The 25,180-nt window shown below is 40.7% G+C and overlaps 1 protein-coding gene across 1 annotated transcript in view; it reads left to right on the forward strand.

Annotated features, from left to right (window-relative positions):
* LOC144601884 (cullin-associated NEDD8-dissociated protein 1-like) overlaps positions 1 to 22,491 on the forward strand; it is a 32,189-nt gene extending 9,698 nt beyond the window's left edge. Inside the window, exons 5-15 of the mRNA XM_078414401.1 lie at positions 1,961 to 2,217; positions 3,853 to 3,958; positions 5,381 to 5,529; positions 7,398 to 7,690; positions 12,051 to 12,192; positions 13,696 to 15,201; positions 16,698 to 16,793; positions 18,169 to 18,338; positions 19,708 to 19,872; positions 20,186 to 20,293; positions 22,212 to 22,491. Coding sequence (XP_078270527.1) covers positions 1,961 to 2,217; positions 3,853 to 3,958; positions 5,381 to 5,529; positions 7,398 to 7,690; positions 12,051 to 12,192; positions 13,696 to 15,201; positions 16,698 to 16,793; positions 18,169 to 18,338; positions 19,708 to 19,872; positions 20,186 to 20,293; positions 22,212 to 22,439 — 3,220 coding nt within the window. The 3' untranslated portion in view covers positions 22,440 to 22,491. The remainder of the gene's footprint in view (positions 1 to 1,960; positions 2,218 to 3,852; positions 3,959 to 5,380; positions 5,530 to 7,397; positions 7,691 to 12,050; positions 12,193 to 13,695; positions 15,202 to 16,697; positions 16,794 to 18,168; positions 18,339 to 19,707; positions 19,873 to 20,185; positions 20,294 to 22,211) is intronic.
* The last annotated feature ends 2,689 nt before the right edge of the window (positions 22,492 to 25,180 follow it).

Below are 25,180 nucleotides of genomic sequence, written 5' to 3' on the forward strand. Positions count from 1 at the left end.
AAATTTGCTGTTTGTTTTCTTCACCACTATCCTCCGTTTCTCTGTTCCCTTTAAATTCAGAAATCTATTAATCTCTGCCTTGAATGAATTCAGCAACTGAGTCTCCACAGCACCATCTGAGTGAAGGTAGACACAAAATGCTGGGGTAACTCTGCGGGACAGGCAGCATCTCTGGAGGGAAGGAATGGGTGACGTTTCGGGTCGAGACCCTTCTTCAGACTGAGTGAACACATTTCTCATCATAACAGTTCTAAGTAATCTGCCCCCTATTTTGAAAATATAACTCCAACTCTGTACTCCACAACTGCAGAGACAACCTCTCTCCATCCAGCCTGTAAGAATTATGGTGTTGGTGTTCTGTTCTTTTAAACTTTAGAGAATCCAGACCTAGTTTATTCATCTCATTCATAAGGCAAACTACCATCCCCAAACTCAATATAGTGAAACTTTTCTGCACTTTCTTTTAGGCAAAGACACCCTTGGCTGTAGAGAGCAGAACTGTTCATAATCCTCCAGCTGTGGTCTCATCAAAGCCCTATATAATTGCAGTAAGACTTGCTTAATACTCTGTTCAAATCCTTTTATAATTGAGATCAGCATATCATTTGCCTTCCTAATTGCTTGTTCCATCTATGTTGGCTTTCAGTGAGTTTTGTACAAACATGAAGTCTCTTTGTACATTGACACTATTCAATTATTTTTTTTTCTGTTTTGTGGACTAAAGTTGAAGATCTTGTATTTTTCCCCATTATTTTCAATCTGACATGTTTTTGCCCACTCACTAAGCTTGTCCATGTCGATGAAGCAGTTTTACATCTTTCTTTATACTCTTAATCCTTTTTAGTAGTAACAGCAAACTTGGGAAGATCGTATTGGTCTACTTGGGAAATGGTTAGTGTTGATTATGAATAGCTGGGGACTAAGAGCTGTGCTGCAGATCCACACAAGTTGAATAATATTGAGCTAAATAGCCCACTTTGACGCACATTCCAATATACTATGGTGAGCTTCCTGTTCTATGCAATGGTACTCCAAGCTTTTGGAATTGATTGTGTGGACAGATGAGTCTTTGAGATAATATGTTAATTGAAATGAGACACTTCTAGCAGTGTACTCTAGATCACCTGCTAAAATCAGGAATGGTAGGAATAGAGACATGACCCCTGGCGTGATATACCCAGAATAATATGACTAATGCTTTTCCAGCAACTACCACTTTGTATATTAACACCACTAATGTATATTAAAATAACAGCATTTTCAGTTTGAATGAGTATGTCAGGTTGGTCTTGCTTTGCTATTCTTTTCGATGGTAATGGATTAAGGTAAAGAAAAAGGTTTTGATTGCTGTTGCATGCCCATGAAGGTTTTTGATGAAGAAAGCTTTTTCCACTGGCAGGTGGATCAGGAACTATACCTTCACTGCATGATTCTGCATATAATTAAATTTATTAATCATTAGACAAGTATTATTGTGGATTGCTGAGTATACCTGGAGTAGACAGAATGTAATTTCCACCTTCCTTTTTTTCAACCTCCCACGCCACCCCCCTTACAGTAAAAGTCTGATCATTCTGTATCTGATTATTCCTGGGGGCCCTGGACAATGTTTTACTGTATGTACAGTATTTGTAAGTACAGTACTTGGTGTACTTAAGCAAACTATTACAGTAATATTACATTGTACTTGTCATGGTATTACTGTAATAATTAACTTATTACAATTCATCAATAAGCTGAACTGATTTTAATGTAGATGTATCTAACTTCTGGTGTGAAATCCAGATTGATTTTGTTCGCCATAAATGGCTATCCCACTGAATATGTCAAATGTGAGATGCCAAATTGAGTTTTGGAGTTAAGATTAGTCATAGTCGAAGCAGAACTAAAGGGATATTTCGTCTCAGGTCTATGTATAACTCAAGGAGTACATAATATCTCCTCTTGTCTATCTTTACAGGTTAGGTGGGACTCTGATCACATTTCATTCTTCCATCCTGAGTTGTCTGTTACCCCAGCTATCAAGCCCAAGGCTAGCTGTTCGGAAGAGAGCCATCATCTCTCTGGGGCACCTGGTGATGAGTTGCAGCAGCTGTCTCTTCTCTGAACTAATGGATCACCTAATGGTGGAACTATCAAAGAATGAATCTACCTCCATGACCAGAACCTACATCCAGTGCATTGGTGCCATCAGTCGACAGGCTGGGCACAGAGTTGGTGAGTGTCTGCAAGGCTCTCAGCTGTTTTAGCAATACTGACTTTTTTTCTTGTTTATGGGTGCAATCAAAATAGTGAATTCCATTTTGCTCAATATAAAATCTTTATCAAAGTTCATATTGAGGAGGTGATAACACCTTGCACAGAAATAGTGAAAAATCCTGAATTGTTAATCCATGGGTTTATGATTAACACCTTGCTGGAGTGGTGGAGCAGGATTGTGCTCTGCAACAAGCCCTGTAACTGACCTGAGAGGGCTTGTTAGGATAGCGTAAAACAAACTTTAAATCAAACCCAAATGTGCATAAAAACAGTAGTGAGCCGTTAATCCCAATGAGCAATCTGTTCAGTTAGATCCCTCACTGATGTATCAGTGTACTATGGTTCCATTAACCCTGTAGACTTGCCCAAAAATGGTCATCAATCTCTTTTTCAAATTGTCCTGAATTTGGAGATGAAATCTCCAGATTCTCACTATCTTTGTGAAATTGCCCTGTGTAATTACCATGAAGCATTAGCAATAATACTACACCCCATGTGGCATTAACATCTCCCTACTGTCAAAGTAGAAATCCCAGATTTGCTCACAGTTCTGAAGTTTAGGGGCAGAACTCCGATAGAGGTGGCTCTAAGTCTCTTCTTTTCCTTACTAATTTCTCAATTAAATAATGTAATTTTTAATATTCAAAGGGCTATAAGCCTGGCATATTAACTGCTAATTAGCATCAGCATCACTCTGTCATCTCTCCATCCACACTCCACATCCATACTGCCATCCCTCCCAAGACTATTCTATCGTGAGGTTTTGTGCAATGCTTTAAATGGTGTCTAACCAGATCTTTACTTCACTAACTTAACTTGCAGCCCTCAGTGGCCCATTACGTTTTGATCACTGGCTTCTAAAAGGAAATAAAACAATATAGACAGCCTCTCCTCATTTTATTATTCTGCACCTCTGGTGGCATCCTCATAAGTATCCTCTGTGCCCTGTTAATACTGTTACATTCTTGTTCTACTAAGCTGACCAGACTATGCAGTATTCTAACCACTGGGTGTATCTAGCATTTTAATCGAATTTATTGCAAAAACCAAGATAATGGATGCAGAACATAATCTTAGGAAAAAATGAATATATGTCAGTCAACACCAAAAAGTGAATGAGGATCAAGTAGATAAGCAAATATTGAGAGAGGGGGAAATAAAATGCTGGAAGAACAGCAATTTAGGCAGCATCTGTGGAGGGAAATAAACTGACAATATTTCGGATTGGGACTCATCTTCAGACCCTTTTGCAGTCTGAAGATGGGTCACGACCCAAAACATTGTCCATTTCCCTCCAAATGGCCTGCTGAGTTCCTCCATTGGTCTGCTTCGAGCTCAAGATTCCAGCATCTGCAGTCTCTCGTGCCTCCCAAATGAAGGGATGTTTGATACTCATGAGAGCTGGAGTTCAAGTACATTGACTTCAGTTCGTGTTCAGTGTGTGAGGTAGTCATTGATGACATGTTAAAGGAAGAGCCTTAAAGAGCCAATAAACTTTTTCAAATTCCAATTTGAGCTTTATTTATACATTTAGAACCCCCCCCCCCCCCCCAGTCCCTCACTGACCATCTCCTGTGTGTATCTGTTTTTTAGGAGAACATTTGGAGAAGATTATTCCGCTGGTTGTAAAGTACTGCAATGTGGACGATGATGAGCTACGGGAGTACTGCTTCCAAGCGTTCGAGTCATTTGTGAGAAGGTGCGTTACTCCGTGCTTGTTACCAGGCTCCTTTACCATGATGTGTAGGAAAAAAAACCCGGAGCCCCCAAAAAACCGGAGCCCCCATGGAAAACCCACGTGGTCACAGGGAGAACATGCAAACTCTGTACAGATAGCACATAGTCTGAATCCCACATCCCAAACACGTGGAGGTTTGTAGGAAAGTGGGATAACCTAGAACTGGTGTGAATGGGTGATGATGGTCGACATGGTCTCGATGGAGTAAAGGGCCTGTTTCCATGCTGTGTCTCTAAACTAAAAGTCCCATTTTTTGCTTTCTAGCTTGATTTCATCTTTTCATCCATTCTTTGGATCTCATGAGAAGGATTGGCTTCTTACAATATGATGACTGGTTGGATTAGGCATGAATTGTACAGAAGTCAGTGTAATGTAGTATGGAAGAGGCTGGGGAGTGAGATGGGGTGAGGAGCGAAGCATTGGTTACAAGGAAGGAGTAAAGTGGCATCCTTTAACAATACTTGAGATTTATGTGTATGGTGTGACAGTGCATAAGCCATTCTAACTCATTTACTCACGTTTGCTTTGTCTCGGGTACGTTGTATTCCACTGGCAGTACAAATCCATTGAGGATGGTGGAACAATGAGAGACCTGAGAATTCTTTATATTGACTCCAGTGGTGTCTCGTGGCAGCAAGTAAAACCATTGCAAGGAGACTTCTCCCTGATCACCGATTACTGTTCACCCAGAGCCAGCTGACGAATGCTTGTTGAACAAATCTTGGAAGAAACCATGAGAACTGAAGATAGACATAAAATGCTGGAGAAACTCAGTGGGACAGGCAACATCTCTGAAGAGAAGGAATGGGTGACGTTTGGGGTTGAGGCTCTTCTTCGGACTGATGTCAGCGGCGAAGGAAGTACATAGATAAGGAAGTGTAAGGTGTTAAAACAGGACAAAGGGAATGAAGGTCAAGGAAAATATAGAATCGTTCATTGTTAGCTGGGAGAAGGTAAAGCAAACAGATAAAATATAGTCGGAGACGGTACAACTGGTCAGAGAACTGGGAAGGGGAGGAATGGGGAGGGGGAAAGCAAGGGTTACTTGACGTTAGAGAAGTCAATGTTCATTCTGCTAGGGTGTAAGCTGTCCAAGAGAAATATGAACTGAAGCCAGCTTAAAATCTGTTTTTTTGGGTGGCCATCAAATCGTTGTTCTACTTACCTTGCCTCAGTACGTGTGCATTAAAGCCAACTATGCCATTTCTCATCTAACTTTTCAGCTCGAATTTTGATTTGGAATGTATTGTGCTTTGTTAGACAGCATGGCATCCAAATATTGGCAAACAACATGTTTGATATGATGCATGGTTAAACAACAAACTTCAAAAACTGCTGCAGTTTCAAACAGCTAGCATAACATTTTGATTGTGCACTTTTCAGGTGTCCAAAGGAGATGTCAGTTCACATTCCTGCCATGATTGGATTGTGCCTAAAGTACATCACGTATGATCCTAATTACAACTATGACCAAGATGAGGATGATGAAGATGCCATGGAAACAGAAAAGGGTGATGAAGAGGAAGATCAAGGTCAGTGCTCAACAATGTGAGGTGTTTAGTTTAGAGATACAGCATTGAAACAGGCCCTTTGGCCCACCAAGTTCATGCCAACCAGCAATCACCTATTCAATCCTATACGCTAGGGATATTTTACAGAAGCAAATTAACCTACAGACCCGCATTCCTTTGAAATGTAGGAGGAAACCGGAGCCCCCATGGAAAACCCACGTGGTCACAGGGAGAACATGCAAACTCTGTACAGATAGCACATAGTCTGAATCGAACCCAGGTCATTGGCGCTGTAAGGCAGCAACACTGTGCTACCTACTTCTCTATACTTTCTAAACAAAATGCAACAATGTTAAATGGTTGGAATGGCATCGTAAATAAGAGGAAAGGAAAAGGCCTTCGGTGCTAGCCTGAGCTCTCATCAATTGAGAGCTCCTTCAACGACAAATTTATACTGTGTCGGGTTAACCAGAGGATCCTCCATAGAGTTACTGTCTGACCTTAGTTGACTGATTTTATTATGGGATACTTTCAACGTTCCTGGGTAGAAGGAAGACAATCATCCAGGGTTAATAATGGTGACATTTCACCAGATGGAAATATGTACATGTGGATTTCAGTTGAGGAGAGTATCAGTATGAACCATGCTTTGACCTCAAGCCTTGAGCTCAGACAAAAATAAATGCCACTGGTGAGGTATTGTTAATCTCTATTGCCCATGAAACAATACCTCCAATTTGTAATCAACAGCTTTGGGGTGAACATGGGGGAGGAGGTGGCCAGTAAAATCTCTTTTTTGCTTTTCATTTAGGCCTTGGCTTATCCATATGTTAGAAACCTGGATTTGATTTGTATCACTTGACAATCTTGTGCAAAAAAAATCTATTGGTCTCGGTCACAAAAAGTTTATGAGCAAGTATTTACCACCTCAGGGAGTTGCCTCGATATTAACAATGGCCTTTGGAAAAACAATGCAGAAATAAGCTTTATTGCTCTGGAAAAGAAAAGAGGACAAGTGAAGAGAGAGAAAATCTCATTAAGGTTTTTAGGGAGGAATTAGTTTATCAGTTGTTAAAGCCAGTGGGGCATTTTAATCAAGTAAAGTAGCTATAGAAATAATTGTGAAAATTCTTAACAAGTTAAATTAAAGAATACCCAGTCATCCCTCAGTGACCTCGGAATGTTTGGTGGCCCTGCTTTGCCTCTTAGTATGTTATATTTAATTTAAGAGTTCTTAATGCTTGGTGTGAGGAAATGCTTTGTTTCTTTTGCGACAACAAAATAAAATAATTAAGGAAACGGAGGGAAACATATGACTGGTTATGTTGTTAGTTTATGTTGCTTCAGTTGGTTAAATTCTACATAGGATTTCAGCGTCCATCTTGCATCTCACTTTTCTGCTCTTGGGTAAGTGGGTTTGGTTCCATTGGCCAGATATTGCAAACTACTTACCCACCAATTAAAAGTTCCTTGCATTTATCACTGATTTGGTTTGATGTTCTTTACTACTGTAATTGTTTTGCTAATGCCACTGACAGAAAGTGTAATGGCCATTTTTTAAAGTGTGCAGATTCATGGCTGCCAATTCAAGCAAAGGGTCCAGCAATCAGCAATGTATAAATGAACAAATAACCTATTTCAGTAAAGTGTTTGATGGATGCATGTTTGCAAAGAAAATGGGGGCAACTTTCTTATTGTGAAAGACAAAAAACATAATCTTGCCTGTTACATTGCTGTGCTGGTCTTCACATAATTGGCTTTGAACCTCCGCAGTATTGTTTTGATGGAGTCAGGGATGGAATTAATGGTGGGTAAATATTTTAGCAATGAATTTGATGGCTTTGTCCGACCTGAATTTACTACTTTTTAATTTTTGATTCTACAATCAGACAGTGAAGAGGAGTACACCGATGATGATGACATGAGCTGGAAAGTACGTCGAGCTTCCACCAAGTGTTTGGATGCCATTATAAGCACCAGGCACGAAATGCTGCAGGAGTTTTATAAGACGGTCTCGCCAGCTCTCATTATTAGATTCAAGGAACGGGAAGAGAATGTGAAGGCTGATATATTTCACGCTTATGTGTCTCTCCTGAAGCAGACTAAACCAGTTCAGAGCTGGTTGCAGAATGCAGACGAACTGGAGCAAGGAGACATGCCCCTTGTGATGCTTCAAAACCAAGTGAGTTTCTTTCTTTAGGTATGCACTTTAGTTTCTTGTGCACCGTAACCCACCTTTGCATGTTGCTACATTGTGAACACATGAGAGTGGTGGAAATGTTCTCATTCTTCCCTTTTCAATATCAACCACCTCAACACCGGCGGAGCATCATTCTGAGTGGTTGTACAGACCACTGTCAGATTGCAGGGAATGGTATATGTGATGGAACACTTACTATTTTAAAGTTGTAACACAATATAGTATAGTTTAAAAGATTGAGAGTTATTCTGAAAAATGCAAAGCTCTTAGCAGGATTTATAAGGTGGGCGCCAAGAGGCTGCTTCCTCTACCTGAAAAGCCGAGGAGTAGGGGTTACTATCTCTGGATTAGATGATGATAATGACGATATGGAATTGAGTGGAGGGGCAATTAATTCATTCAAGGTTGTTTTAGAATCCTCTGTAGGGTTTTGGGTGTTCGTTCAACGTTGTATTCAAGGTGAGATCAGTGGATATTTAGGATGGGATAGGAAGCTTGATAACAGGCAATCACAAGGAGCTGATATGTGCTGTGTAATCGCAATAAGCAGTAAACTCTAATATAGATTGTAAATGTGTAACATAGCCAGCATATCAATCAGTTACAGGCAGAGTTATAGCAGGTAGGGAATTGGATTCTGCTATAACTCTGGGAATTTGATATGTTTACCTTCAGTAGCAGAATGAGAATGTGAATCAAGGTAATGGATAGGACATTAGTTACCAAACAATGGATTGTTAATAAGTTACTCAGAGGATAATAGTTTATTAATCACTTGCTTAGGATATTAAAGATTGGGGTTGAGTTGCACAAGATATTTTCTTGTTTTCAGATGGGCTAATAATTAGCAAGCATTACTTGGTGAGCTAATCTGGGGACACGCATATAACATATATATAACAACTACAGCATGGAAACAGGCCTGTCCGGCCCTACCAGTCCACGCCGACCATTCTCCCTGACCTAGTCTCATCTACCTGCACTCAGACCATAACCCTCCAATCCCCTCCTATCCATATACCTATCCAATTTACTTTTAAATAATAAAATCGAGCCAGCCTCCACCACTTCCACTGGAAGCCCATTCCATACAGCCACAACCCTCTGAGTAAAGAAATTCCCCCTCATGTTACCCCTAAACCTTTGTCCCTCAATTCTGAAGCTATGTCCCCTTGTTGGAATCTTCCCCACTCTCAAAGGGAAAAGCCTACCCACGTCAACTCTGTCCGTCCCTCTCAAAATTTTAAAAACCTCTATCAAGTCCCCCCTCAACCTTCTACGCTCCAAAGAATAAAGACCCAACCTGTTCAACCTCTCTCTGTAGCCTAAGTGCTGAAACCCAGTCAACATTCTAGTAAATCTCCTCTGTACCCTCTCCATTTTGTCGACATCCTTCCTATAATTTGGCGACCAGAACTGCACACCATACTCCAGATTCGGCCTCACCAATGCCCTGCACAATTTCAACATTACATCCCAACTTCTATACTCGATGCTCTGATTTATAAAGGCAAGCATACCAAACGCCTTCTTCACCACCCTATCCACATGAGATTCCACCTTCAGGGAACAATGCACAGTTATTCCCAGATCCCTCTGTTCCACTGCATTCCTCAATTCCCTACCATTTACCCTGTACGTCCTATTTTGATTTGTCCTACCAAAATGCAGCACCTCACACTTATCAGCATTAAATTCCATCTGCCATCTTTCAGCCCACCCTTCCAAAAGGCCCAAGTCTCTCTGTAGACTTTGAAAATCTACCTCACTATCAACTACTCCACCTATCTTAGTATCATCTGCATATTTACTAATCCAATTTGCCACACCATCATCCAGATCATTAATGTAAATGACAAACAACAGTGGACCCAACACAGATCCTTGGGGCACGCCACTAGACACTGGCCTCCAACCTGACATACAATTGTCAACCGTTACCCTCTGGTATCTCCCATTCAGCCATTGTTAAATCCATCTTGCAACCTCACTATTAATACCCAACGATTTAACCTTCTTAATCAACCTTCCATGTGGAACCTTGTCAAATGCCTTACTGAAGTCCATATAGACAACATCCACAGCCTTGCCCTTATCAATTTCCCTGGTAACCTCTTCAAAAAATTCAAGAAGATTAGTCAAACATGACCTTCCAGGCACAAATCCATGTTGACTGTTTCTAATCAGGCCTTGATTATCCAAATAATTATATATATTGTCCCTAAGTATCTTTTCCATTAATTTTCCCACCAGACGTCAAACTAATAGGTCTATAATTGCTAGGTTTACTTTTAGAACCTTTTTTAAACAAAGGCACAACATGCGCAATGCGCCAATCTTCCGGCACCATCCCTGTTTCTAATGACGTTTGAAATATTTCCGTCATAGCCCCTGCTATTTCTGCACTAACTTCCCTCAATGTCCTAGGGAATATCCTATCAGGACCTGGAGAATTATCCACTTTTATATTCTTCAAAAGTGTCCGTACCTCCTCTTCTTTAATCCTCCTAATTTTCATCACTACTCTACTTGTTTCGCTTACCTCACATAATTCAATATCCTTCTCCTCGGTAAATACCGAAGAAAAGAAATTGTTTAATATCTCCCCCATTTCTTCCGGCTCAGCACATAGCTGTCCACTCTGACTCTCTAATGGACCAATTTTATCCCTCACTATCCTTTTGCTATTGACATATCTGTAGAACCCCTTGGGGTTTACTTTTACATTACTTGCCAAAGCAGCCTCATATCTTTTTTTCGCTTTTCTAATTTCCTTTTTAAGATTCCTTTTACATTCTTTATATTCCTCAAGAACCTCATTTACTCCCTGCCGCTTATATTTATTGTATATCTCCCTCTTTTTCCGAACCAAGTGTCCAATTTCCCTGGAAAACCACGGCTCTTTCAAATTATTATTCTTTCCTTTCCACCGAACAGGGACTCTGTACTCTCAAAATTTCACCTTTAAATATCCTCCATTTCTCTATTATATCCTTTTCATAAAACAACAATTTCCATTTCACTCCTTTTAAATCCTTTCTCATCTCCTCAAAATTAGCCTTTCTCCAATCCAAAATCTCAACCCTTGGTCCAGATTTGACCTTCTCCATAATGATATTAAAACTAATGGCATTGTGATCACTAGACCCAAAGTGCTCCTCAACACATACCTCCGTCACCTGACCCATCTCATTTCCTAACAGGAGGTCCAACACTGCCCCTTCTCTGGTAGGTACCTCTACGTATTGCTGCAAAAAACTATCCTGCACACATTTTACAAACTCCAAACCATCCAGCCCTTTAACAGAATGTGATTCCCAGTCTATATACGGAAAATTGAAATCACCCACAATCACCACTCTGCTTACTACTAATATCTGCTATCTTCTTACATATTTGCTCTTCCAATTCTCGTTCCCTATTTGGCGGTCTATAATACACCCCTATAAGTGTTGCTAAACCTTTCTCATTTCTGAGTTCCACCCAAACAGCCTCCTTAATCGAGCCTTCTAGTCTGTCCTGCCAAAGCACTGCTGTGATATCCTCCCTGACAAGCAATGCAACACCCCCACCTCTTGCCCCTCCGATTCTATCACATCTGAAACAATGAAATCCTGGAATATTTAATTGCCAATCGCAACCCTCCTGCAACCATGTTTCACTGATCGCCACAACATCATACTTCCAGATGTCAATCCAGGCTCTAAGCTCATCCACCTTTCTTACAATGCTCCTAGCATTAAAATATACACATTTAAGGGACCCATCATTTCTTATTCTCAGTTTATTTCTTTTCCCTTCTTTCTCTCCTACATATTGGGTCTGAGTGTTTCCCTTTTCTGCCTCCTGCCTCACACACTGCCTATTAGCTATCTGTGTTTGAGTCCCTCCCCCCAACCGTACTAGTTTAAAGTCTCCGCAGTTATTTTAGCAAATCTCCCCACCAGGATATTGGTTCCCCTCGGGTTCAGATGCAACCCGTCCTTTTTGTACAGGTCATACTTCCCCCAGTGCAATTGCAGGAGTTGCTTAATGTAGTTGCATGTGAATAGCAAGGACATTTACTTGCATCTCAATGGTTTCCATTGAGCTGGGTTTGTGATTATAAATACCTGCATTCTATGTGTAGTTCTTTAGAATATTTTTTTCTCAAATACTTGCTATTTGTTGGTCTGCTTGTTCTGTTTACATCAGATCGGTTACTTGATGTAACTTTGAAAATGTTTGTTCTCTCACTTCTAATTCCTCAACCCTTCTCCATTCCACCTTCCCTCCCCTCTTATTTCCTTTGCCCCCTCCCTCTTCTGCCCATCATGCTCCCTTTTGCTTTTATTTCCTGAAGGTACCTAGCATCGTGAAAGCTTTACACAAGCAGCTTAAGGAGAAGAGTATGAAGACGCGTCAAGGCTGTTTTAACCTTTTAACTGAACTGGCCAGTGTACTGCCTGGAGGCTTGTCAGAACATATACCAGCCTTGGTACCAGGTATGAATGAGTGTGGATAATGACCGAGTGTAATGTTCTTATCTGAAATAGATAAATTGCAGAGAAGCTCCATATTTAGAATTTTGTGAATCAGTTTCTGGGCAGCATAGAATGATGAATTGCTGCATCCTTGCATGCTTGATGCTTCCAAGCAGCGGCCATGACTTATCACAAGAAGAGGATGTCACCAGACCCTCTGCGTGGTCCACATACGATTGGATCTCTGGGCTGTTCTCTTGTTCCTAGGAACTCAGTGGGCCATGTAGTAAATGGGGAGGGAATAGACAGACAATGTTATGGATTGAGACCCTTCAGCTTGAAGTGCCCCAACATGAAACATCACCTGACCATTCCCTCCACAGATGCTGACTGACCTGCCTACCTCCAACACTTTGCTCAAAATTCCAGTTTATGCAGTTTTTCATGTCTTGTTTCTAGATTGTATTTTGTGTTGCAAAGCTTCAAAAGAAACCTTGGTAACTGTTTTAAAACAAAATCAATTCCATTGATATTGGCTAAATTGTACTCTTGAATCAAGGAAGATCAAGGAATAATTGGAGTCCAGGACTAAAATACATTTGAAAGTGAAGGCTGGGGAACATAAGTTTGAGAAAGGAAAAAAGGCAAGAGATTAATCTATGTTTCGGTGCGAGATGGGTTAAATATTCAGGGACAGTGGAGAATGCTATATATAGGAACAGGTGATTTGGGCCTTTTAGCACATTTCTAAATTCAGTTGAGCCATGGGTGATGTGTATGTTCATTCATCTCGACTTGGTTCCTTATCTCGTGGAAGGAAAGATCATCCCTGATCTTTGTCTATCATGGCCATGAATCCTGCTACAACAGCTCATAAGTCATCGGAGCAGAATTTGGCCGTTCGGCCCATCGAGTCCACTCGCCATTCAATCATGGCTCATCTATCCCTCTCAACCCCATTCTCCTGCCTTCTCATAACCCTTGACACCCTTACTAATCAAGAATCTATCAATCTCCGCCTTAAAGATACCCATTGACTTGGCCTCCACAGCCGTCTGTGGCAATGAATTCCACAGATCCACCACTCTGACGAAAGGAATTTCTCCTCGTGTCCTTTCTAAAGGTACACCCTTAAACACTTGTTTTGGATCAGGCCCAAGACTTGTACTGCTATTTTTGTGAAGTCAGGCTTTCAATCATTCTGAATGGCCCAGAATAACCTTAAAGTCCTGTCTCCTAATACTGAATTCTCTCAGAGGAAAAGGGAAAAAGACAGAATATAATCATGATGGTAACAGTGAAGTGGTAACATGGAATGTGTTGGGTAAGGGAGAGGGGGGAAAAGATGATGTACCAAATGCTTTCCCTTCTATCTTGGCACAGTCTGCAGGATTGTTGGTCAGGAGATTGCATTTGGCTGAGAATGGACTGTGAATTTGTAGAGATACCTCTGGTGATAAGCTTAAATCATAATATTTGATTGTTCAGAAACAATGAACTGATCCCACTTTCTTTATTTTACAGGCATTATTTACTCCCTTACTGACAAATCAAGTACCTCAAACATGAAGATTGACGCACTGGCCTTCCTCCATGTCATTCTCTGCAATCATCCCCCAGAAGTGTTTCACCCCCATGTTAAGACTTTGTTGCCTCCAACAGTGGCCTGCATCAGTGACCCTTTTTACAAAATCACTTCCGAAGCTCTGCTGGTGACTCAACAACTTATAGAGGTGATCCGTCCACTGGGCAAACCTTGTTCGTTCGATGCTAAGCCATATGTAAAGGATTTGTTTAGTAACACTTTGAAGAGATTAAAAGCAGCAGATATTGACCAGGAAGTAAAGGAGAGAGCAATTGCTTGTACGGGGCAAATCATCTGTAACCTGGGAGACAATCTGGGTGCTGACCTAAATCCCACATTGCAAATCTTCCTTGAACGACTGAAGAATGAAATCACACGACTGACCACAGTCAAGACTTTGACACTGATTGCAAGTTCTCCTTTAAAAATTGATCTGCGCCCTATTCTTGGTGAGGCGGTTCCCATCCTGGCCTCTTTTCTAAGGAAGAATCAACGTGCATTAAAATTAAGCACCCTTGCCGCACTTGATATCCTGATTAAGAACTACAGTGACAGTCTAAAGCCAATGATGATTGAGTCAGTCTTGAAGGAGCTTCCGTCCCTCATTGGGGAGAGTGACATGCATGTCTCCCAGATGGCTATTACCTTCCTGACATCTCTAGCCAAAGTCTACCCTTCATCTGTTTCCAAGATCGGTGTGTCCATTCTGATTGAGCTATTCAACCTGGTTCACTCACCGCTGCTGCAAGGAGGGGCTCTGAATGCAATTTTGGACTTCTTCCAGGCTTTGGTCATATCCAAGACTCCCAACATGGGCTACATGGAGCTACTCAAGCAGTTGACAGGAACCATCTATTCATCAGCTCAGTCAGGTGGTCCTGTGCTTTTGCACAAGCAAGCCTATTACTCTGTGGCGAAATGCGTGGCAGCGCTTACTTCTGCTTGTCCAAAGGATGCCAGTTCAGTGGTGAACCAGTTTGTTCAAGAGGTGAAGAATCCCAAATCCTCTGATTCGGTTCGTTTGCTGGCTCTACTTTCCTTGGGTGAGATAGGCCGCACCATGAACCTGGGTGCACACAAAGAGCTCAAGGTGGTCATCCTTGAAGTGTTTTCATCACCTAGTGAAGAAGTAAAGTCGGCTGCTTCCTATGCATTAGGGAACATCAGTGTGGGAAACCTCAGTGACTATCTTCCTTTCATACTCAAGGAGATCAGTGGTCAGCCCAAACGTCAGTACTTGTTGCTGCATTCGCTGAAAGAGGTTATTAGTTCTTCCTCAGCAGACAGCTTAAAACCTTACATTCAAGACATTTGGGCTTTGCTGTTCAAAAACTGTGAGTGTGTCGAAGAAGGAACTCGTAATGTGGTGGCTGAATGTTTAGGAAAGTTAACCCTCATTGATCCATCCCACTTGCTACCCAGGCTAAAGAAACAACTTACATCTGGTGAGTATAGAAATGATTTGTTGTATACCAGGATCAAGCACCTGATGCACCAGCATATCATTTGTGTGTGTGGGTGGTGGTGGGGGGGGGGGGGGAGAGAAAATATCTGCTTTTCATGGTTAATGATATCCCAACATATGTTATGTGCTATAACCAATTAAATACTTCTTCATATAATCTTGTTTTAATGTGAGAAATGTAAGTCAAATTGTGCACAACATGGTCCAAAAACACCATGATTGCTGTAAAATATATTTTAAAGCTTGGGCTGATGCCAGTCAGTGACTTGATTCTATTTGAAGATTAGCATTTGGACCAAATTGCTGGTGAAGATTGCATTTGACTTTAAAATAATGCCGTTGAGTTTTCTGCATCAGCCTGAGAGACCGTATTGGATTTCTGTTTAATGCATCTGACAAATGAATTGCAGAGTTCCAGAATGTAATGCAGGCCTGGAAAACATAGGGCTTGAATTCAAAACATTAATGCTTCAGGGGCAATAATGCTGGTAGTGAGTATATGCCTCATTGTTAATATGTTCATCTGAGTTTTCTTCCTGTAAATGCTAACTCAGGAAGCCCAACTTCTGTCACTAACCAGACAAGTCAACCAAGGTGTTCTTTCTATGCTCATAGTTTATCACTGAGCAATATTGTTATAGCCCAGTGGAGCATAATAGATGCAGATATCAGAACTAGAATGAACCATGAAGAGAAATCAAGTCAAACCGTTGACCTCAACGTCCAAGAAAGACAAAGTCAGCAGGTGCAGGGGAACATTGTCACCAAGTTTCCTCTCCAAGTTACACGCCATCCTGGCTCACTTGCCCTTCAACTTCACTGAGTCTAAATACTGGAACTCTTTACCTTCCCCTCCTATAGAACTTTCCCCATAAGGACTTCAAACAGTTCACTAAGATTGTTTCTCGTCACCAGTCCTGCAGGGCAATTGGGGATTTTCAAAATAAATGCTGGCCTTGTAAGCACTGTTCACATCCTGAAAATAAAATTGTGTTTATCAGGTTGATACATTTTGGCTGATAAGTGAGTTACAAAACATGATTCTGAATTGTACATCAGGGATTTATCAGATATTTGTCCCTCATCTGTCTTTGCTTCTCTCAATTCAGCATCTCCAGTTTTTAAGGAAAAATTCCAAATTCCAGGTTATTTTCAAATAACAATTGGTTGATTCTCTTTGATTCGGTTGTGATTGTTTCAAGAGTCAAAATAAGCTCATCTGTTTGTGGTTTCAAAATGAAATGCAGTCACTTGTTTAACAGCCATTGTTTCCCAATATGACCCATTAATCTTGAGTGTTCTTTTCCTAAACTTGCTACTTCTGCTCTTTATCATTCTTTACCCAAATTTGTTTTCAAACTGAAATTGTGAAGGAATTCGTCCCAAATTTGTTTTTAAAGTGTCTTATGTTTTTAAAAAAATTGATGTACATTATTTGTGTTTCACCTTTTTAATTTTCCCTCGTGCCATCCCCAGGTTCTGCCTATGCACGAAGCACAGTGGTGACTGCTGTCAAGTTTACGATCTCAGACCATCCACAAGCAATTGACCCATTACTAAAAAGCTGCATAGGTGAGTTTTCTGAATAGGAAATATGTTATGATGCATTAATCACACCATTTACCTTGTGTACCATATGTCTTTGTAATTTTTTTCCAGTATGCTAAGACTATTGGCTTCTGAGAAAAAAATGTATTTGATCAGTGTATCAGGCCACCTGAGTTTACTGTGCCACCTGTGTCCTCCAATGCCAGCAATCTTTTGGCTTTTGGGGAGTGTCTGGAGACTTGCATTTGTCTGTTCTGGTTTTGGTGTGTCGAGAAGTGGTTAGATTTCCTTAAAATATTTGTTGCCAAGGGTGTAAACATCTTGAACATTAACATGATCTGGTGATTCTTAACTTATATATTTTCTGTCTTAAATTTAACATCTGTTGGTGAATTTTGTTCAGGTAATGCAATCCAATACAAATAAAGTTGGAAAACCTCCCATTTGGTGATGTAATTTCTCTTGTGATTGAGGATCTGTGAATGCACATAGGATCACAGATGTTCTCAAGTAGAAGAATAGAATGCAAGAGTGAGATAGACATGCCAAACCTTTAAAGCACTGGTTGTGCCACAAGTAGAATATTGTGTCCCTTTCTAGACATATACTTGGAAAGATGTAAAGGCTTTACAGAAGAGATTTCCCAATATTATTTCTGGGATATGGGTCTTCAGATCTTTGGATAGACTATAAAATCTGGGGACAGAGGTTGCAAGAATATTTAATGGACATATAGAAATTGGAAGGGTTTGGACACAGTTGAGAGAGAATTTTTATTGTGTGCACTGAGTGGTTAGGGGTTTGAATCTATCCCCACAGGTACTAAAGGGGGAAAATACAATTGTAACATTAAAACAAGAGTTAGATAAATATCTGAAAGGAAATAATTTGTAGGACTATGGAAGAGTGGGGCTAGCTGGATTGCTCTTGCATAGAGCTGATTTCCATCCTGTAATCATTCTATGAACCCCAGAATTAGTTTATTTCGGCAAGTAACAGCAATGGGCTGAGTGTAAGCCTCTTTTCAAATTCAAGTTGTCACCATGACACTTGTCAAGTGTGAGGACAGATTTCTATCTACTCTGCTCAATACATGTGTCAATCCCATGTTACAGTTCAAATCAAATTTCTGATCTGAAGCATAGCTACCTTACTTTGTCATGGAGCAGTCTGTGACAGCTCTCTGCCAAGGCCCACTCAGTTCTAATTGAAATTAACTGGTGATCTCAGTCTGAGGAAAATGGTTAGTGATTTAGATTGTTTGCCATTGGCTGGCGGTTTTAGGTAGACTCTGCAACTCTGAACACTGCAGCAACTCGCCAACTATTAAGGAGATTATTTTCTTTTAAAAAGATTTTTTTAACTATGCTGAGCTGCAAAATGTAATTTTATTTTTCAGGCGATTTCTTGCGGACTCTGGAGGACCCGGATCTCAATGTCAGGCGTGTTGCCTTGGTCATGTTCAACTGTGCAGCTCACAACAAGCCTTCGTTGATCAGGGACTTGCTGGAGACTGTGTTGCCACAGTTGTACAAGGAAACCAAGGTCAGAAAGGAGCTCATCAGAGAGGTAAGCACATCTCACAGAAGGAAGACGAAGAGCGCTGAAGTAACTCAGCGGGTCAGGCAGCCTCTCTGGGGGAAAAAGGATGGGTGACACACAGAAGGCTTGTTCACAGAAGGTATGTAGGTTAATTGGCTGGGTAAATGTAAAAATTGTCCCTAGTGGGTGTAGGATAGTGTTAATGTACGGGGATCACTGGGCGGCACTGACTTGGAGGGCCGAAAAGGCCTGTTTCCGGCTGTATATATATGATATGATATGATATGATTATGGGTAAAGATACCAGAATACCATTCCAAATGTGGCATCCAATTTGTGCAAGGTAAGATCCCATGAGCAATTATCTGTTAGTGACTATATTACGAGTTAAGAAGAAACATCGGCCAGGACACTACAAAACCTACTTGCTTTTCAAAACTGTCATCAAAGAAGCAGAATTAGGCCATTTGGCCCATTGAGAATTAGGCCATTTGGCCCATCGAGTCTACTCTGCCATTCAATCATGGCTGATCTATCTTTCCCTCTCAATCACATTCTCCTGCCTTCTCTCCATAACTCTTAACACCCTTACTAATCAAGAATTAGTTCCACTTTGTGACAAGGCAACGGTTTGTTGGCTCAGGCTTTAGGGTTACATTGCTGTTTTTGAAGGAGTCATAATAAGTTCATAAGTCATCGGATCTTTTGTGCCTCATGGCAGATGGGTATCAGATTAACATTGTTTGAATCGCTGACATTACCCCGCACTCTCTCAGTATTTCATCAAGGTGTTGACCTGAATTATGTTGAAGTGCTTTGGGTGGGAATTGAATCCAGAACCTCTGATTCCTATTATTCTATAACTGACCCCCTGGGTTCTCCATGGGCTGCTGTCTGATGACCAGGCCTGGGTAGAGGATACTATTCTGAAAAGGCAAACACTCTCGATCTCACAGTTCTCCAATTGCAACGAAAAAGTGGGTTGAGGCACTGCCATTGCATGCAGCTCTGGAGCAGGTAAGTGAGGTGGCAGTTTTATCCTCTTGTCATTACCTTGGATATGTTAAATTAAACCCGGCTTCACTTCCCTTAGAGAGTCCCAAGAAATCTCTACAATATAAAAGGTGTGACTGGTTTCTGCTGCTGTACCTTCTATGTTTTGTCTGAGAATTATACGGCTTATGCTGCAAAATTGACAACTGTGAGGGTATGTTCAGAGTTTGGGACTGTGCCCATCTAATTCTGTACATTCTATTTTGTTCCTTCCAAATAACTGATTTAGCAGGAATAGTGGGAGCTATTTCTTTTTAAACAACCTTTTAACTTCCACTTTCCACTTGTTGGCGCTTTCATTTTGTTTTGGGTAAATTATTTGTTTCTTTAAATCTCTCTCCAGGTAGAAATGGGACCTTTCAAACACACAGTGGATGATGGACTTGATATTAGGAAAGCTGCCTTTGAATGCATGTACACTTTGTTGGATAGCTGTCTGGATCGGTTGGACATCTTTGAGTTTCTGAACCATGTGGAAGATGGATTAAAGGATCATTATGACATCAAGGTAAATGGACATATCTGTGACAGCCAAGTGAGCTTCCATGCTGGTGAGCTGCAGTTGGACGCAGCTGTGCCGGAGAGTTGCTCAACAAGGGATGACTTAAGATTGGTTTTGGAATTGTACTTGGAACTGTTAGAACATCATGCAAGAGGTGGTGATTAGCCCTCTAGTCTGTGCCTGTTCAAGTTCAGATGCCCATGCTCACGGCAATCTAACTAATCTAACTTTTAATTATTGACTGTTAAGTTATCTTGTATTTCTATCTGACCCAGTAAATCTGAATTTTACTTTCTAGTTCATTTCTGTTATCTTGCAGATGCTGACTTTCATCATGTTAGCACGATTGTCAACTGTCAGTCCCAGTGCAGTTCTGCAGAGATTGGACAGGCTTGTAGAACCACTGCGTGCAACATGCACTACTAAGGTGCGTCTTTTACTGGAATTGCTAACTAGAATGCTTAATGTGGTTTAAGAAAATACTTGCATAGATATTAGGCCGCCAGCATGTGTACTGAATCAGATCTTTATAACTTGAAGCAAAAAGCGTTGAAAGATGAGTGAAGTGCATACCCACTGGAATGAATGTGCTTGTGTGCTGAATGATTTTAATTATTCCTCTTTCCCCATCTTGCTGAACAAATGCAAGCCATTTAGGATATTAAGGGATGCGGTTTCAAAGATCTTGCTCTCACTTTGGAATTCCGTACACTCACATATACTCACATGGGTTAGCTGTAGATCCACTCTCATTGTATGTACACATCAGTTGACACCACTTCCTGCATTACTTTGGTCTATGACACACAAACCTAGCCTCTCCAAACATGTAGTTCCCCAACACAAACCTCAGGGCTGTATTAGTTATTGCACCATTTCAGTCTACTTTTGCCTTGTGTTACATAGTTTTCCCATTCAATTTTCCCCTGGTACAGTCTCTTCAAGAAAATCTCTTTCAACATTCTGCTGTCATTTTAAAAGGTGTCAATTTTTCATTTTCGCCCTGAATGTCCAGTCTTTTTACCCTCAACTAGTCTGTGTCCTCCTGTTTTACTGAGCTAGCTCTCCAATAGAACACTCATTTTGACATCACTCACATCTGCCTTTCTAAAGACTATTGTTATAAACACCTATCCTTTTGTGGGATTAGTGAATATTCCCAGTTGCAAGCCCACTGTCCTTTCTTTTCCAATACATTGATCATTTGCTGCCATTTCCTGCTCTTGCCACAATCTTTTCTTTCCCATTTTCACCCTTTCCATTTTGTCATAGCTATCCCCAACTCTTTACTTGCTCTGCTATCTCCACTTTTGGGAGCTAGTGCATTATCCAACATCCACTATGAGCCCAATCACTCCTGCCTTGCCAGCTGGAAGAGAATTGCTCTATTCTCCCATTTTCACAATGATATCACACATTCTGAAGATCTATCTTCCTATTCCATGCTGCTGAATCTTTGTCTTCCACCAAGTTATTCCTCGTAATGTGGTACCCGTAATATCCCACTTCTGGCATTCCTCCCCTAACCTCTCCCTTTCCTTCCCAGAATAATGATGAAGCTTGCTATGTTTGTGTATTTGACCAAGAACAGGATGATATTCTACCTCATCGTTAGAATTGGATGTGAGGTTGCCGTTCCTCTATCGTTTCAATATAAGGGAGGGAGGGACAGACCTTTCCCTCTGATTTCTGGTCTAATCTCCCTTCCTAATTTACTTGGCCCAATACAATCCTAGACTATACAGAAGTGATATATTTAGTCTGTTGTATTTGTTTTTAAAAATCAAAACAGTGGATTTCCCTTATGTCTGACCTGCAAGCTACAATGAGAAGCCTAATTTTCATTTGCGACTGGCTTTATGCAGTTATAGTCAAGGTTTACTTTTCTGAGCCTGCACGCTAAGTCTCATACTGCTAATTTCCACTCTAATTTCCAGTGTTATTCCAAATCCATGGTATGGATTCTATTTCAACATCTCACTCTGTTAGGACCTTTCATAGCCTGTAAATTGTTGGTGAAAAGGAAAAATAAAAACTCTTGACTTCTGTTTGGTCTTGCAATTATAAATGTCCACTATTTATTGCATCAGAAATCTTCAGTTTCAGACACCTCTGTCAGATTTCCACTTGGAACATTTGGAAAAATGTTTCTTTAATCTCCTAATTGAAGTGTGTCATTCCTGGTGTCAGCTGGGTGAATTTCTTTGCCATAGCCTTTATCATTCCCAGAGCTGTTCCAAACAATAGTTTACAAAGATTTATCATGACCCAAGTGTGTTGTGTAAAACTTTTGCTGTTTTTGCACAGCTGTATTTGAGATTATATAAATCCTGTTTGCCCTTTAGGTGAAGGCTAACTCAGTAAAACAGGAATTTGAGAAGCAGGATGAGCTGAAACGCTCGGCGATGAGGGCAGTAGCAGCTCTGCTCACGATCCCAGAAGCTGAGAAGAGCGCGCTGATGGCGGAATTCCAGTCGCAGATCCGATCCAACCCTGAAATGGCATCCATTTTTGAAAGTATTCAGAAGGACAACACGTCAGTGGCTAGTACAGAAATAATGGACCTCAGCTAGAAAAGAAAGTAAACCAAAGGATCTGAACAAGATGCCTTGCCTTCATAACTAACTTTTGTGTGAAATGTTATTTATGTTGTCTTTTGAGTTTTACTTTTCTGTTGCAGCACCTCTTATGATCATTCTGGCAGGCATTTACAGGTCAGCTGCCTCAATGTTGCCTTTGCATGACTTCTCTGTTTCTACTGCCAGTGCAGTTTAGGCTGTATCCTGTTGACCCACCTTAACAGCTCTGACTCCTACCTAGTGTTGTGAAAGGAGAGCAAACTGGATAGTGCAAAGGGAAGTACGTCTTTCCTACTATACTCATGACCTACTCTACTCGTAAGGCATTAAGTGAAACCTGCGTGGGTTTATTGGCCTTGCCACTGTTAGTATGTCCTGTTGCTAAATGGCTGGCATAAACCCATCCATTCTGCTGAAAATTGCATGCCAACCCAGGTAGTTTCTGGATTGCATCATTTTAATAATGGGCAGGCTAATGGTGCATGACTTCTGGATATAGTTCTCATGGTACAATCTCGAGGTTCACCAGCTCCCATGTGAAAAGTGTGTTGCAATGAAAAAAACAGGAGGTACCTGACTTTGGGCAAAAAGTGTGCATGAGATTTCCTGGGAGGAAAACTTGACACAAAAAACTGGTTTACTAGATATGTTGAATCATTCAAACTTGAGTAATCTCAGTTGTGTTGGCAAAGCTGCAGTGATGAAGATGTATAACCATTGCATTGGATTTGCAATCTTGGATGCTTTTTAAAGATTTGAGAGAACAGATGCAGAGCTTTTGTTTGCTCTGGATGCTTTTTAAATTGACATAAGCTGCAATTGTGCCTCTTCCTGCGATATTAGCACAAGATCCATTAAACTTTCTGCATGGTCCAGCTGAGATCAGGGAACATTCTTGTGGATCCTAGTCTTATTAGGAGTCAGTTAGTAATCGGCATTATGCAGACCATTGTTGGTGTAGATCATCCTTCACTGTTGTTGGGCTAGCATTACTGTAAAGTACAGGTGCACAAACTTTAGATATGTTCCATAGATTTATAAGGTGCCTGGGTGTATAATCTCTTGTATTGCTTCAGCCATGATAATCAGACTGCTTGAGAAGCTATAATTTAATGGGTGAGCCAGATTTTCCCGCACTCTTCCATGCCTTTTCCTGGATCAGATGACTTCCTTGTCAAAGTATGGTCATCTTTGAGCAAATAAAATTAACTCAGCAGCTGAGATTTATCACTTCAGGTTGTAGCTTGGGGCAGTGCTTTATGTTATCTTGGTCATGGTACACTTGGGTTTATAAATTATTTTCAATGGTACTTCATTTCTGCCACCATCTCTGATCTATGAGATGTTAACTTTACGTTGAATGTCTTCAGTTGACCAACAGCCAAATTCATTTTGAGGGTCCTTTCCCTGCAGAATAGGTAACAAACTGCATATGGTACATGTTACATCTGGGAGGGAAAAGTGGATTCAAAGCATTTTTGTTGGTTGTGAATGGTTCATTAGGAATGAAAACATTGGAATGATGGCACACTGAAATGGACCACCTCTCTCCCCTCATCAATCTGCAATGAAATGAAGTCAGTGCCAATATAGATCTTGAATGAAGCAAAATATTCTGCTTCCTTTCTCTTCAATAGAGGATACAAAAACCTGTTCTACATTTAAATCTATATACAAATTTAAAACATCAGTGGTGGATTGAATAATGTCCACTTACTACAATGCACTGTTTCACCTAGGATTCTGAGGTGAAGCAGCCACCAAGGTTCCCTGTGTTACTTTTTAAGTATTTGATTTGAATTACAAGAGGTGAGATTAATTGCTTTCAAGGTCAACAGCATGACTTGTATCATCCATCAGTAACCAAATGTTTTGCTGGCATTCAGTGCCACATGCACAGAAGTGGCAGCAGATTGCATTACCCTATTTGATTTTCATTATGTCAAGTGGGAATTGGCTGCTAGACAAGCACTGGGTTTGATGGACTGCTGTTCAGTTCCATTGTATCTTGGCTTGTAAGCTTAGATGATTTGAACAGTTTGCAAGCTTTTGCTACAAAATGCACTAGAAGACCACAACATGAAGCAATGGAATAACTCATTTACATGTTTTCTTTTGTAAAAGTCAAAGGCAACTGACATGGATGTTGCTACTTCTAATATGGAGTGTTCTAGTAAAAGTTCATTAACTTGGAGAGTGGTATAGAAATAAAGTTTGAAGCACAGGGTTTTGTGCAGCTTGTTGCCAATGTGTCATATGTGCCTCAGAGTTGTAGAGGTGCCTCCTCTCAAAAGTGAACATATCTGCTGCATTGGCTCCAGCCTAGTTTTGCAAATCCGATCAGGGTTCTCAGCATAATATGTACCATCTGTCATTTGATAGATTCCAGGTACATTCTCATAACTGCTGTAGGACCTTAGCTTCCATCTTAATACCAAGACGCAAGAAGATATGAATGTCAAGTGTATCAGGTTGTATACTTGCGTTTTGCTTCTAAAAATGTAATACTTGTTTTTAATCCTCTTCATGGCCAATGGTTTTAAAATGCAGCTGGTGTTCAAGCAACAATGGCTGCTAGTTTGAGTCCAATAAAACATTTAAAGAACCATTCCTATTCTTTGGAAAACTACAGATGTCCTAATAGTGCGGGAGCCATATGCACCAGACTATTCTATCAGAGATTAATTGCTACTGGAAGGAATGACCAACTCTCTGAAGGTATAAGAAGATAGCAC

Source organism: Rhinoraja longicauda, chromosome 17, assembly GCF_053455715.1.
Source record: "Rhinoraja longicauda isolate Sanriku21f chromosome 17, sRhiLon1.1, whole genome shotgun sequence".
NCBI classification, from domain to species: Eukaryota; Metazoa; Chordata; class Chondrichthyes; order Rajiformes; family Arhynchobatidae; genus Rhinoraja; species Rhinoraja longicauda.